The sequence below is a fragment of the Aspergillus foveolatus genome, assembly GCF_047715535.1.
Source record: "Aspergillus foveolatus strain CBS 279.81 unplaced genomic scaffold BDW70scaffold_24, whole genome shotgun sequence".
Taxonomy (NCBI): Eukaryota; Fungi; Ascomycota; class Eurotiomycetes; order Eurotiales; family Aspergillaceae; genus Aspergillus; species Aspergillus foveolatus.
This window is the reverse complement of record NW_027396088.1, coordinates 18,745-32,141: the sequence shown is the minus strand read 5'-3', so window position 1 is coordinate 32,141 and position 13,397 is coordinate 18,745. Positions and strand designations below refer to the sequence as shown.

Below are 13,397 nucleotides of genomic sequence, written 5' to 3'. Positions count from 1 at the left end.
ATTCATGGAGAACAGTGCCATAAAAGAAGATGAGGCTCAAGCGTGTTACCATTATATCTATAAGGATGAGGTATCTAGCGTTGGCAGATAGACGTGGCCCTCGGGTATCTACCACAGCCGTCTTGTATACGCACGCGTCGCCCCCCTTCAGCGCCCACGGAGTCTACCCTAAGCTATATTGCTTTTTATGCTCCTATTTCCCACGGAGTCAAAGAAATGGAGCATCAAATTATCTCGAAGAGGTACCTGATTTACCAGAAACTGCTGGAATTATTGAAAAGGAGGTTCCCGCAAGGGGGATTCGAGGTCAGTGTGAGTATAGTGCTCTCCATTTTCATGGTCTTTATTGGACATGTACCATGCCACTGCCATATCATTCTGTATTATCCTTCCAGCCCCAACTTCAGATGGAGAACTCGCGGGATCTTTGGCCGCAATTGTCCGACTCTGGACTAGAATTGCTCGTTGCCTCGGTCTCACGGCCAATTACGAAACAAGGCTGTATTATTCTGTTGCATTTCTTTTTTTCAGTTCGTTGCACTAGCCGATGATAGTTCATCGCCTCTAACGCAAAGTCTCCAGACCAGTTGTGGCGAATACTACCTGAAGGTCCCGTCGCCTCTTACGGATGTAAGTTCATACCTCTCGCTGAAAGCTGAAGATACGCTGCCTTCATTACTGTGCCCCTTACACTTGGGTCATCGTCATCATTACTTTCATCTTATGGCGCTCATATTGGTTTTGGTCCATTCCCTGTCGGCCTTGCCGCCCAGCGCTGACTTGGAGGGTGACCACAGGCTGAACTCGAATCCTGTCGCAAAACCGGCGACCAGTGACCGCTTTAGCCGAATTCCCGAGCATGTTTAGGGATCGTGTTATTCTCTTTATCCAGTAATATATGTATATGCTGTGATACAGTGTTCTGAGGCTGCAGCCCGTGACTGAACTGAAAGGATCACTGCTATTGCAGCGGCTTGCGTCGCAACCCCACGCCAGAGTAGTTGGTGGGCTATGGCTCAGCAATTTAAATGCCTACCTCACTTCAAACCATGAGCCGCCCCTTATAGCACCATATCTCTACACATATTGTATATAATTACCTCTCTTCCTGTCAACCGCAATTCTTTACAACCTTTTCGCTCGCAAACCCTAAGATTTTGAAGCCTTGGCTCATACCTACTCGAATACAGCTACTTCATGGACCAGCCCCGTAGTCGCCTTTCGCGCCCTATCCCGCACCGCGATGGCGGCAGGTACATAGACCCCAGCAAGTTGATTCTCATGCTTCGAAAACAGTTCGGGGCTTCGAATTTTCGAGTTGATGTATGATTAAATCCCACTGTACCCTCCTCGGTTCGCTCCTGACATGCCGGTTTTTTCCTCTCTGCAGTTGCATCGAGACCAGTATATTGTTTGGTATGTGGGCTACGGCGACACCGACTCTTGCAACTTAATGGAGGTGTGTGTTTGTTCTATTATTCAAGAATCTGCAACTTTGACTAACAGGTTTCTCCAGCTGGAGGCGCAGATCGATACATGTCGCAGGCGATATTAGTGCAGGATAGGAGTCAGAGAAATAATTGTTCTAGTAATGGTGCTGGCGTTTCGGTGGCTCCTGAGAAGGCCACTTTTGCTTTACCGCCATTGATCTTGCGCCTGTAAATAATCCCCCTTTTCGGTATGAGCAATACTTATGATTTCATATGCTTTTTTTTTTTTTTGACCTTATACCGTTCGCGGGATCGCGGAGTGCCGTAACGCAACAGAAGAGCAGTCTTCTGCTTTACAGACCGATAGACTAGAGTATACCTGGGCTGATGTACTTTTCCGAAGACAATGAAGAGATCTGCATCAAAGCCAACCAGAGAAGATGATACATCTCGTGTTTGGCGCACTGGTCACACTGTTGGCCGGGTAGAAGCATTCATCTGAAACTGCATTTGTTTGCGACATTGGGAGGCGCAAGGGGCTTCTAACTTTGGGTTTCGCACCACGGATTGACCAAAAAAGAACCAACAAAGAGGCTCGTCCCGCTTTTTCATTATATCTCCTGTTGAATGATCGTGGATGCCTTCTGAATTGCTAGCGGCTTTTATAAAGCAGTGCTAAATTCTCGGCCCTGCGCCTCGCTGCAAGGCTGCCAAAAAGAGGGGTTGGAGGGTGACAATGCCCAAAGCCTTGGGAGCAGCAGCAGGTTAGTGTAAGTCTTAATTGGGCCTTTTACAATTAGGAAAAGAAGAAGAACCGGCAATTTCTTTGTTTAGGTGAGGGTTGGAAAAAGGTTTTCTTGAATAACAACTAGTCTACGCCGTATATCCTCATCTGCATACGTTAATGTATTCTCGTACCTTGATTGCTGGTACCGAAACTCCATTCTACCATTATTCGGCCTGCCATGAATCGCCATATACTGGAAAAGGCGGATCGGCATTCGACGAAGTTATTCCAAGTCACGGAGAACCGTCCCCAGCTTGAGCTTCTGGTGATTGATAAAGTCAACCAAGGTTTAGGCAAATGGACCCTCGAAGCTCGGCCACGGGTGGAAATCAACAGTGAAACTGAGCTCGAGAAGCTGGCCAGGGCTGTAAGTTTCTTGCCTATGTGCAGAGGTATGGGAAAGTCTCGCTCACGGTATGAAGGAGACCTCCAGCAAGGGGACGTATATTTACACCATTCGGCGCGAACGCTCTTGGATGCCGCTGAATATCTCCCGCTCCCTCTTTGACCGGCTGTTGAAGCTTCATAATGTGTTCCCAGAGATATGGAAGGTCGTCCTTACGTTTGGCTGGAAGCGGTTCGAAAACGAGTATAGCTTTCCGACACTTCAAGTGTCCGAGTCAAGATCAGAGTCAGCCGATACTCAGGGTTGGTCGCCAGAACACCTCAATAGGAGAATAAGCATCCTAACTGTGTAAAGAAGTGACTTATGTCCTACGACAAGCGGAGGTGAACGGCAGAGGTCCATCAGAATGCCCCTGGTCCATTCGTCAAACGGGCGTTTACCAGAAGTTCACACTTGAGCGTGGGGAGTCAAGTGGCCCTACGTCAATGCTCCTGCTCCTGACTCCATCGCGTGAAGCTGAGAAAGAGCTCTTGAGAAGTTTCGCGGGAAAGACGTCCGACAATGCCGACACTGTGACATTTGCCTTCTCGGCCCATGAGTGTCTAGTGGCTGAGAGCCTCGCTGGCTGGGGAGACTATATGTGTTGGCTGGAAGAGGAGCTGAAGATGAAGGTTCGCGATGTTCTGATTGATGGCAGTAAAGGTCAACTAGACTGACCGTCTCTGCTAGTCGGCCCGCATTATGGCGATACCGTTAAACGTCTCCCAGGAAAACAGACCTCTTAATTTCAACGCGGAAGATAGACAAAGCCTGAAGGAAATCGAGTTCCAGATCACCGACATGCTTGTAATTCTTCATACCAAGGCCGGAACAATACGCCAAATAAAGAGCGTATGCCAAAGATACTGCTCTCTAAGATGTCCTCCAATAGTTAAGTGCTCTTGCAGTAGAGTGGCAGATAGGTTTGAAGATCTCGCGCTGGAGGCTCAAAACTACCAAGAACGAGCCAAAGTGCTACAGACCCGAGTACAGTCTGTCCAGAATCTAGTAAGACTCCTTCTTACTGGCTTGTTGAGCGATATCGGCTGACTTTACTCAATTTATAGCTATCTGATCTGTTGGGGTATGAAGAGGTGCGGGCTCTGAGAGAACTGGCCAAAGCATCAAACGAAGAAAGCGTCGTCATCAAACAACTTACGGCATGATTTCCCTTTGCAATGAATTGAACAAGTGGCTGACTAGTCCGTACCAGATGCGCACTGTTCAGGACGCCACAGCGGTTAAGCTCCTGACTCTGATTGGGCTGGTTTTCCTGCCTACCACAATGGTAGAGGTATGTCATGCGTCGCCGATTCCGCCCTGGGCGCCTTGAGGGCCTTGACTGACAGTCACTTAGAACTTCTTCTCCACCCAGTTTGTCCAAACCGAGGGTGGGAGCCTCCAGATCTCCAAACACGTCTGGGTGATGGTGGCTGTGGCCGTGCCGCTGACGGCATTTGTGTTTTTTTGTTGGCGGGTGTGGGTGCGATATGAGTATGCCCAGCTCCCTGCTGCCGGTCTCACCAAGCAGCGACTGAAGAGGCTGTTTCGAAGGCGCGTTTCCAAAACAGAGGAGGCCACTTCAATCGCGTAAGTCAACAGCGTCTGCCTACTCAGAGTAAGTTCAAATTGTGGCCTGAATTTCCCCGCGCAGCCTCGTCATTTCCTGATTAGGGAAAACGCTGGTCATGATCCTTGTCGATATCCCTGTATAGCAACCCGTGCCGTGGTTTCTGCGACGAACTGTTGATGACTATGACCGCGATACGTTAGGTTGGCGGGGACTGGATGGGGCAGAGCACGAGGGTGGCTTAGGAGAAGGGTCTCTTTTCTTATTCTCGTTGACTTATTCTTAGTTCTCCCATCTTTCCCCTCATACAATACGTAAGGCTCTCAATGTTCTTGGCTCCCAAGTTCTTTTCTTTTTCCTTTCTTTTTTTCCTGCTTTTTCTGTTTCTATGCCCACTGCGCCGCGCCTAGGGTGATGCACTGTGGATCTGGGAGACATTTCTTCCTCCCAAATTCACTATAACCACCGTGTGTCGCTCTTTCAGCCTTTCTCTGGATGTTTGCCTCTCATTTATTTCGTTCCAGCTCTTTGATTCTTAATCACTGCTCTCTTTCTTGTCTTTGTCCTGAGTATCTTCCTGCAATTCCTGTTCTTTCTTTTAGCGTAATTTTGTGCCAGCACCGAAACATATTATGAAATGAAACTTCGCAATGCTTTGCTGAGGGGCCTTCTGCCTTTGGCCCGTTTCCTCCAGAGACTGTCTAACTATGTGTTCCGAGATCCTCGCCGTGATCGCCCCGATCAGCCTGATACTCAAGCTGCTACCCCTCCACTTAGCACCGTTGACTTTCCGCCGCCCAACGACAATGCAATAAAAGTTCATGATAATCAGGAGGGTAACAGGTCTTCCGAGTCGTTGAAGAGGCTTCAGCGCGGCCTTAAGGATGCGCGAATAAATTCGACCGACAGACGGGGACAATTCATTCCAATGCCTATTGTGCAGCGACTTGTCGCCGACAATATCGAAACCATCTTAATGGAAAAGAAAATCTTGGATGCCGAGTATGTAGCATTGTCTGTGAGGAACATTCTGCAGACTGCCGTGAAACTCTTTGCAATACTCGCAGATCTCAAATCCGATAAGGAAAAGTACATCATTCAGCTTCTAAGGGAGAAGATAGGAGACGAGCACCTGCCCTTCAAACAGAAATCCGGACTGCCAAGGTCTGGATTTTATCTCGTCACCAGACAGGGCGCCACGATTGAGGCGTTGAAGGACTGGGACAGCAAGTCTACAGAAAATTTCGAGATCAAGCAGTACCGGTTCCTGAGTCCTGTCTTCCGGAGGGGTGAGCACTATGATTTGGACGATATGCATGTTCTTCCCTTTACAAAGAAGGTTCCATCCCCATCCTCAAAGACATTCGCAAAGGGTGGATATGGGAAAGTCTTCCAGGCACATATTCATCCGGGCCACCATGAGATCGGCGATAAGTCTAGCCAAGAGGTAAGTGTAAATGTTATTTGTGCAATTTCGTACAACAGGCCGCTTACATATTCGTTGATACACAAGCCCCTAGCAATCGCAGTCAAGGAGATGATGTATGATGACAATTTTGAATCCGAGCTAACGGTCTATCGCGACCTTGGTCCATCAAACCATCCCCATATCATCGACCTCCTTTTCTCCTACCGGCATGACGGCAACTACCACTTAGTCTTCCCGTGGGCCAATGGCAGCTTGAAGGAATATTGGGTGAACGGAGCGGTCCCTACACTTGACGCCTCCACCGTCAAGTGGTCTCTAAGCCAAATGATTGGACTGACCAGCGGTTTGACCCATTTCCACGAATTCAAACAGCAATCTACGGGTGAGGTTCGCTTCGGGCGTCACGGTGATATTAAAGCTGCAAATATTCTTTACTTCCAACCGTCCGAAGGTGATGCTATCCTAAAGATAGCAGACCTAGGGCTGGCCAGCATTAGCAGCAGGAACTCCAGATCCAATGTTGACCCTAAAAGCATCGTTCCTTCAATAACATATGCACCCCCTGACGTCGAGCGCAAATGTGATATCTCCCGAAAATGGGATATCTGGAGTCTTGGCTGTCTGTTCTTGGAGTTCGTCACGTACCTGGTGCTCGGAGGCCAGGCTATCGATGAATTCTCCGAAGAGAGAAAAGAGACCACTATGGAGTTTCCCGAGTTTGCTCCCGACTTCTTCTACTCCAAGGATCATAACTCGGTGAAACCATGTGTTTTTTCATGGGTTGATCGCCTGAAGAAAAACCCACGCTGCTCGCATATATTGTCCGACATTCTAGATCTCGTCATCACTGAGATGATTATCATCGAGCCCCGAAATCGAAGCTCATCCCTTGATATTTACAACAAACTCCGAGAATTCATGAGTCAAGGTGAAGAGGACGAAGGATATCTTCTTAAGCCGCCGCCCAACCCTGGTATTACCAGTGCACAAACCGTCCAATCACACAACTTTACTCACTGGAACCAGCGTCCTGCAGCCCCGTAGAGCTCGATAGGTTTCTACTCGCTCGAAAAGCTACAGCTGGACCCATGATAGGCAGGAATCGCGTCGACAAACTAACTGGCCCGCCCTACCTCAAATATGCAAGTTACGTCCCTATGCTTCTCAATATATTCCACCATCGCGACTTCGCAATCTGACCATGGTTTCTTTTTCAATACCGTCATCAACCACGTCGTCACAGCACGCCATCCCCGTCAGTTGTTCCCTTTTATTGTATATACCAACAACCAGATGTACTAGGCTTTGTTGTTTGACGGCGTTCGAGAGACGTACAATATTCTAAGTTAAATGCTCGCAGCTGAAAGACATAGACATGGATTACGATGCAGCTAAAATTTTCAACATCGTCCATGACAAACCTGTGGCGGGCCCCAGGTCAGAATTCGGGCCCGCTGGTAGCGTCAAGTGTCAGGGCTTGTACACAACACCCACTAACCCTCGCAGGTTCTTGGGTAGCCCACGGGTTAACTGTCAAGAAGTAATCTTGCAGAAAATCTCATAGTCAGGCTATTTTCACTGCATCAAAGCACTGGTTTATCTGAGTATTAGATCTATATAGCATGTTTGTACGGTCTGCTAACCCGAGGTGTACCCCAGCCTATACAGGTTGAAGTCAGGATCCGTACCCAACCTGCGGGTTGAGACAGCGTATCTGAACCCGATTAATTACGGGTTTCAGGTTGACCCATGACGGGTAACCCGCGGGCTGTGTTAGGTTCACTTCGGCCCCAGCTGCTGTACTTAGGCTCCATCGAATTGTTTAAAACTGACTACACTCATGGTTCTCTATCCTTGCAGCGAATCTTAATAGAGCTGCAACGCCGACGCCATTGCTGTCTAAGGATATGTAAAGGGTAGTCATTGGAGAGGAGTGAGAAGGTTGCTCCAATTCTCAGCACTGACAGGAAGTTTAGATCAGGAACGCAATATCAATCATACGAGAGTTAGATCGCTAGTTTTCGATACTGTCGATCTTGAATCATTACGAGAGGAATATACGAAGTATACTGGAATTGACCATAGAACGACTTGTGGAGAGAGATTCTCATTGGTTGTGCTTCTATCCAGCTCTTTACATTATTTGTAACCCAACCTCCACAGCACGTAGTTTCCAGGCAAGTGATACGGGAAAATCCCGTTTAGGGGCCACCAGTCTGGGCAAGTAAGTTTCCTACAGGGATTCAAGTATATATAATGTGTCCATGCTAACTGGCGTCGAAAAAATTAGTTTAACAGCTGCACATCGATTCCTGCCCTCAAGCACTACTTCAGTGCCTCAACTCCTAATTGATCAGTAAGCTAGACATTGCTCTTTTTCCACTGCGACACAAGCCGTGTACTCGCCAGAAAGCACGTCTAGACGACCCTGAGCCGTAATGCAAACCGTTAGTCGGGGGCGTCCCTGGCCGGCTGGGCTCGGCCCGACTCGGCTCAGCCTAGAACTAAGGAAGTCATCTGCTAGTGGCCTTTCCCCAACTTGTGATTAACCTTTCATCACACATCTTGTAGTCTATATTGCTTCTGGGGTTGTTGCAAATATTCAGGTCTCATGCTCGGTAGGTCTTCAGGGACTTTGGCAAGAAGTCCATCCCAAGTTGATCAGGATCTAGGCTCTAATCTCTGTATCAGCCACTTTGCACAGAGCCCTTCATGTTTCTACTCTCTTATAAAGAGATGACGCTGTACCGGTTCGGGTGTATTCAAATGTCTTCGTTTTGCCTGTAGCGAGTCTAATCTCAGGTATGCTGGTCGAACTGAATCCTAATCTCAGCATCTTATTATCTACGTGTGTTAAGTAATACTGACTATACGAATTGATCCTTGATCGCCTTCGATTTCCCATCCGTAATCATGCCCGAATCGTATGGGCTACTATGCGAACATTCCAGTGTAGGAAAGTCAGTACAAAGTCAAGGATCCTTCTAGGTAGAAGTCAAATGTAATATCTGGATGGCCTCCACAGCTTTCGTGCGTACCTTGCACACAGCATCTGGGCCGATCATTTCTGGCAATAATATAAAAAGCCGTGTGGGAGAATTAAGAGCATAATGAGAGCACAGGCATGATAATGTCTGATATCTATAAGTGAGCCCCATTTTGTTGCGACCAAATTCCATCCTAGCACATGCTACCTTTCGCTTTCGTGTCCTGATTACATATTTGTCTGGCCTACCCATAAACGTCGCAGAACTTCTATAAGCTCGCGTACAGACATGTCCTTGAAGAGCAGATACGCCATGCCGTAAGGTATGATAAGAAGGGTGATATCGACACACAACACAGCCAACCAAAGGGGTAGAACGCAGAGCCGAATGATGGTGATGATTGCATACACCATATATTTGACGTTGCGTCGCATTTTCTCTGGCAGATGTGTTGTGGCTGAAAATTTGGACTGCCAGCGACACAAAAGGTCAAACGCGAATCGAAACTCCTGTATCGGAAGGATAACGAAAAAGTAGCCAATAATTAGCAGTGACAGGTTTGGCGGCTTCTTGTTTGTTGTCTTGGTCGATAAAGGCGCCCCAGCCCTGGGCGGGATACCAGCGCTTGGATCAGCACAGGAGTCTATAGCCTCTAACTTCTTCTCGTCGTCTACCATATTCTCCGCGACTTTCATGGAGGAGATCGCGTGGACTGTGTTCTCAGCGATCCACTTAGCGAATCTGCCCCAAATCGCAGAAACCTTGTTCACATTGAAGGCCATGATAACCAAGGGTAAGACAATAGCAGCAGATACGGAGACTTGAAAATAATGAGCTTCATAGACCATATGACTTTTTAAGGATTAAGACTCACACATGATACTCGACACGAAATCTAGATGTAATCCGTCAGGCTGTTTTGGGAACTCTACAATGTCGATTGCGAAGAATGCCGCCATGAATGAAAGGGGCAACTTCCAATTGTTAGGTGTATGTTTTGTTATGTAGTTGAAGAAATGAGCTCACAAAAATGATAGTGACCAGCGTGAATACCAGAAGGGTATCACCTTGCTTTGCGGTGTCATCGGCCTGTCTTCGTGAGGATCGAGCTTCCTGTAGGTTTGCGTGCTTTTGTTTCAAGTCCAGAAGGTGGTTGAGCTGCGAAGAGTCAGGCGGAGCTACAGTACGAGGATGGGAACATACCGCGTTGTACGTGTCTATTGCATGTTCGTCCATTTTTTTGACATCTGCCATGTATTGCTCGAGTATGCGCTTTGGCCGCGAGTTATCAAGGCGCAGGATTTTCTCAAACTCTCTGATGACTTTTTCTTGATCGCGAAATAGGACCATTAATGTATGGAGTTCATCTCGTATATCCTTGATCTTCTCAAGCAGTTTCACATCTGTGAGTATGTCTAGAGGATCGTACTTGCGCGGGCCCTTCATGATACTTTCATCTTCAGCAACTTGATCGCAAAACCGTCGGAAACGTTGGGTCTCTTCGTTCGTCTGGGTGAATGTCAGTTTGCTATAGGGAGGGTTTTAGGGTTGGCGGGAAAACGTACCACCTGCCCAATCGCACCTTCGTAGAACTCCAGGAATTGAAGCTCAGGCCTAGTGTTAATTATCGGATCTAGACAGGATGTCAGGCACTTGCAAATAATACTTTCAGCCAAATGATGGGGCTCTTTGATCTGAGAACGGTCTTGAATAATATTTTCTAAAACATCCGTAGTATCGAGAGCAGAAGATTGCTCTTTGCCTTTTTCTTTGTTCCATCTCTCTGGGAAGCTTGTAATCACTGTATCTAAGCCATGTGTTAGCGGCAAGAAATAATGTGACACGAGAAGACAAGACTACTGACTATTCTCAAGCACCCATAGCCAGAGTTGGTCGACGACAATCAGCACAGGATCACCTTTTAACTTGTTATCCTTAAACATGCGACTAACGAGCTGGTCTTTATCGCGATCTTTAGTGCTCTCCAATGCGTGGTAGTAATACTGGTCAAGGCTACGGCGAAAGTGTAGCTGATCAACCGGACGTCGCTCGACTTTAATCTCACTTTGTTCGCTATCATTAGCGTCTGATCGCGTCATGTACGCCCTCATGAGATGTTGGTGTTTTCCGTTCGGCGCAGGCGCGCTACTTCTAGGGGTATTCGCGACCTTCTGCGCGTAGTCATGCATTTCTTCGAATGTGTCCTCGTACTCCCAATGCACATACGGCATCTACTGCTGAATTAGGGTTTCTCGACAACATTTTGCGGAAATTATGCTCACCAAAATCACGAAGCCTCCTTTTCTTTCGCCCATGGTCGCCATAACTTCAGGGCCATGCATATCGGTTGGTTTAGATTGCATTGACGAGCTTCCTATCTCTTGGCATACGGGCCTCATGAACCGAGCGTGCGGGGATTTTTCAGCGCCCTTGTGGAGTCGTTCCATCCAAAGCTCATCCCGAAGCACTAGATCACGCGTGGGAGACTTGTACTGCTTGCTGTACTGAAGCATCAATAACTGTGGTGGACTATTAGTACATGAACTACTTTTGAGAATTCTCCAGGACATGCCTCGACCCATCGCATCTAGTATTCAGAAAAATTAGTTATGCCGGTGTTGTGGGAAATTGAAAAACTCACATTGTTTACAGGAAGATGTAACCACCGAAACTGCACGCTGTTCTCTCCCATCCCCTGCTTGAATATATTCTTTCGACCGCTTATGACTTCGTCAATACTAGGTTCGCGGCTTTTTCCATGACGCTGGGGAATCCCCGAAACGAAGTCAATGATAGCGCAACTGAATTGGCTGTCAATGCTCTCACTGCGAAGTATCGGATTCGTGTATAGCTCAGGTGACCGGCTTAAACCCTCAAATAATCTCTTGACTTGAATCAACCTCTCCTTGACTTCCTCGCCGGAGCTATCCAACTCCTCCTTCAACATCACACTGATTGCACGCCCTTCTTGATCAGTAGTTCTAAAATTAGCGCCTTCGCTCAAAAGTTTCTGTGCGGCTTCGAGCCGGCCATTTATGGCTGCTAGGTAAAGCGGGGTATGCCCACGTATGTCAGGAATATCCACCAAAGCACCGCGGGACAAAAGAAGCGATACCGAGAGAAGGTGCCCTTCCTTTGCTGCATGGTGCAGTGGGGTGCGCTGGTCCCTGTCTTTGATCATAATATCTGTTCCTCCGCGAAGTCGTGGATATCTTGGGTCGTCTAATTCTTTTGGCAGAGTAGACGACGCAAAGTCCTGTCCATGCGATACTGTCACTCCGCTATCCACATTTTTTGCTCCAGCATCATTCCGCCCTTCTTTATCTCTCTGGGCGACTTTAGAGCCGCTTTTACCCAGCAGGATTTCGATGACCGCGTTGCGCCCATGGGCTGCTGCTTCATGGAGTGGTACTCTCCCTGCCTCGTCCCCTTCGTCGATTTTGGCATCATTCTCGAGTAAAAGATGCACAACTTCGGCATGCCCATTGGCAGCTGCTTCGTGAAGTGGTACTCTCCCTGATTTCTCCCTCTCGTTGACTTTGGCGCCTTTATCAAGTAACGTCGAGACGATTCTCCTGTGACCATTTTTTGCTGCTTCATAAAGTGGCGTCGGCATTCCTTTACTCCTCTTGTTTACAATCGAATCCCAATTCGGCTGTTTGACTAGCTTGTCCAGCAGTAACTCATAGCCATTAACTGCTGCTTCATGAGCCATTGTTTCCCATAGGTTATCCTGGTTTCGAAAATCGGACTTCTCTAGCAGGTGAAGAACGAGTCTCTCAAGCTTGAGATATAGCGCAACGTCGAGTATACTGGGAAATTTCTGTGGAGGTGAAATACTAGGCTCACTATAATGTGAGAACACTCGTAGCCAAGTCTGGAACCGCTTCGACTGAGGCTCACAGATCTCGGCCGCCAGCTCCCAAAAGTGAGAGTCTCGGGTATCTGTGTCTCGAGCGTGATTCATCCAGTTGGTTGCAGAATACTGCAGAAACTTGTACCGGGAGACATAAAAATTGACTTTCAGATCAATGCTCTCCCGCTCTTCAGTGGGATCTATCAGTAAGGGCGACTCCTCGAACTTCTTCTCACAGCGAAGATATTCTATACACTTCTTCGCTAGAATAAGCGATGCATCAGGAGAGGGCCCTAAACCTGAAAGTCGGATAGACACGACTCTCCCTGATTTATTACCGAGCCCAATCGCCAAGGTCTCGGATTCTTCCGATGGCACGGATACAGTCGAGATAAAAGGCCTGTAACCTGGTGGAAGCCACAATACATTATCGCCGTTCCACGTAATCCAAGACAAGTCGCCACTCAAACCATAGCCATGACGGCGTGGATTATGACCTTGAGCTGGACTTTGATCCAAAACTTGAGACGAAGCGAATGCCTTGGGAGACTTAACCCTGGCGTCTAACTTAATACGGCCGACGTTCGTAATCAGGTAGGACATGGTTCTGTCGAACTGTATTGTTTGGATACCATTGCCAAGTTCGAATGTGTGTCGAAGGGAATGTATCTCCATATCCCAGATATTTACTGTCCCACCATCCGCCGCTGAGGCTAGAATATTTGAAGTGTGGGAAAATGCAAGTGAAATGACCACCCTACCCAAACCCTCAAATGTATGTTGAAGCGTGCCCGTTGCTGCATTCCAAATCTTGACAGTTCTGTCATCTGATGCAGAGGCTAGAAGGCGCGAGTCGTGGGAGAATACAGCTGATGTGACCCAATCGTCATGACCTTCGAGCGTGTGCTGGAGGGAACCTGTTCCTGTATCCCAAATCTTGACTGTTGCATCAT

At 47.8% G+C, this 13,397-nt stretch overlaps 3 protein-coding genes across 3 annotated transcripts in view; 2 read left to right on the top strand and 1 right to left on the bottom strand.

The window, feature by feature from the left end:
* Window positions 1–2,395: 2,395 nt before the first annotated feature.
* On the top strand, window positions 2,396–4,196 carry BDW70DRAFT_159963 (uncharacterized protein; the record flags this gene model as incomplete). The annotated part of the gene is made up of 6 exons (XM_073740763.1): window positions 2,396–2,584; window positions 2,640–2,865; window positions 2,918–3,234; window positions 3,293–3,454; window positions 3,816–3,896; window positions 3,960–4,196. The coding sequence occupies 6 exons, from the start codon at window positions 2,396–2,398 to the stop codon at window positions 4,194–4,196; spliced, it is 1,212 nt and encodes a 403-aa protein (XP_073595901.1).
* A 613-nt stretch (window positions 4,197–4,809) lies between these two features.
* Window positions 4,810–6,645, top strand: BDW70DRAFT_159962 (protein kinase family protein; the record flags this gene model as incomplete). Its single annotated transcript, XM_073740762.1, has 2 exons — window positions 4,810–5,619; window positions 5,686–6,645. The coding sequence occupies 2 exons, from the start codon at window positions 4,810–4,812 to the stop codon at window positions 6,643–6,645; spliced, it is 1,770 nt and encodes a 589-aa protein (XP_073595900.1).
* Window positions 6,646–8,774: 2,129 nt separating this feature from the next.
* BDW70DRAFT_168156 (uncharacterized protein) overlaps window positions 8,775–13,397 on the bottom strand; it is a gene marked incomplete at its 5' end in the record, with an annotated part of 6,769 nt that continues 2,146 nt past the window's right edge. Inside the window, 9 exons of the mRNA XM_073742391.1 lie at window positions 8,775–9,408; window positions 9,463–9,562; window positions 9,615–9,746; window positions 9,792–10,097; window positions 10,154–10,395; window positions 10,453–10,819; window positions 10,871–11,107; window positions 11,230–12,436; window positions 12,590–13,380. Of these exons, the coding sequence (XP_073595899.1) occupies window positions 8,816–9,408; window positions 9,463–9,562; window positions 9,615–9,746; window positions 9,792–10,097; window positions 10,154–10,395; window positions 10,453–10,819; window positions 10,871–11,107; window positions 11,230–12,436; window positions 12,590–13,380 (3,975 nt within the window). The 3' untranslated portion in view covers window positions 8,775–8,815. The remainder of the gene's footprint in view (window positions 9,409–9,462; window positions 9,563–9,614; window positions 9,747–9,791; window positions 10,098–10,153; window positions 10,396–10,452; window positions 10,820–10,870; window positions 11,108–11,229; window positions 12,437–12,589; window positions 13,381–13,397) is intronic.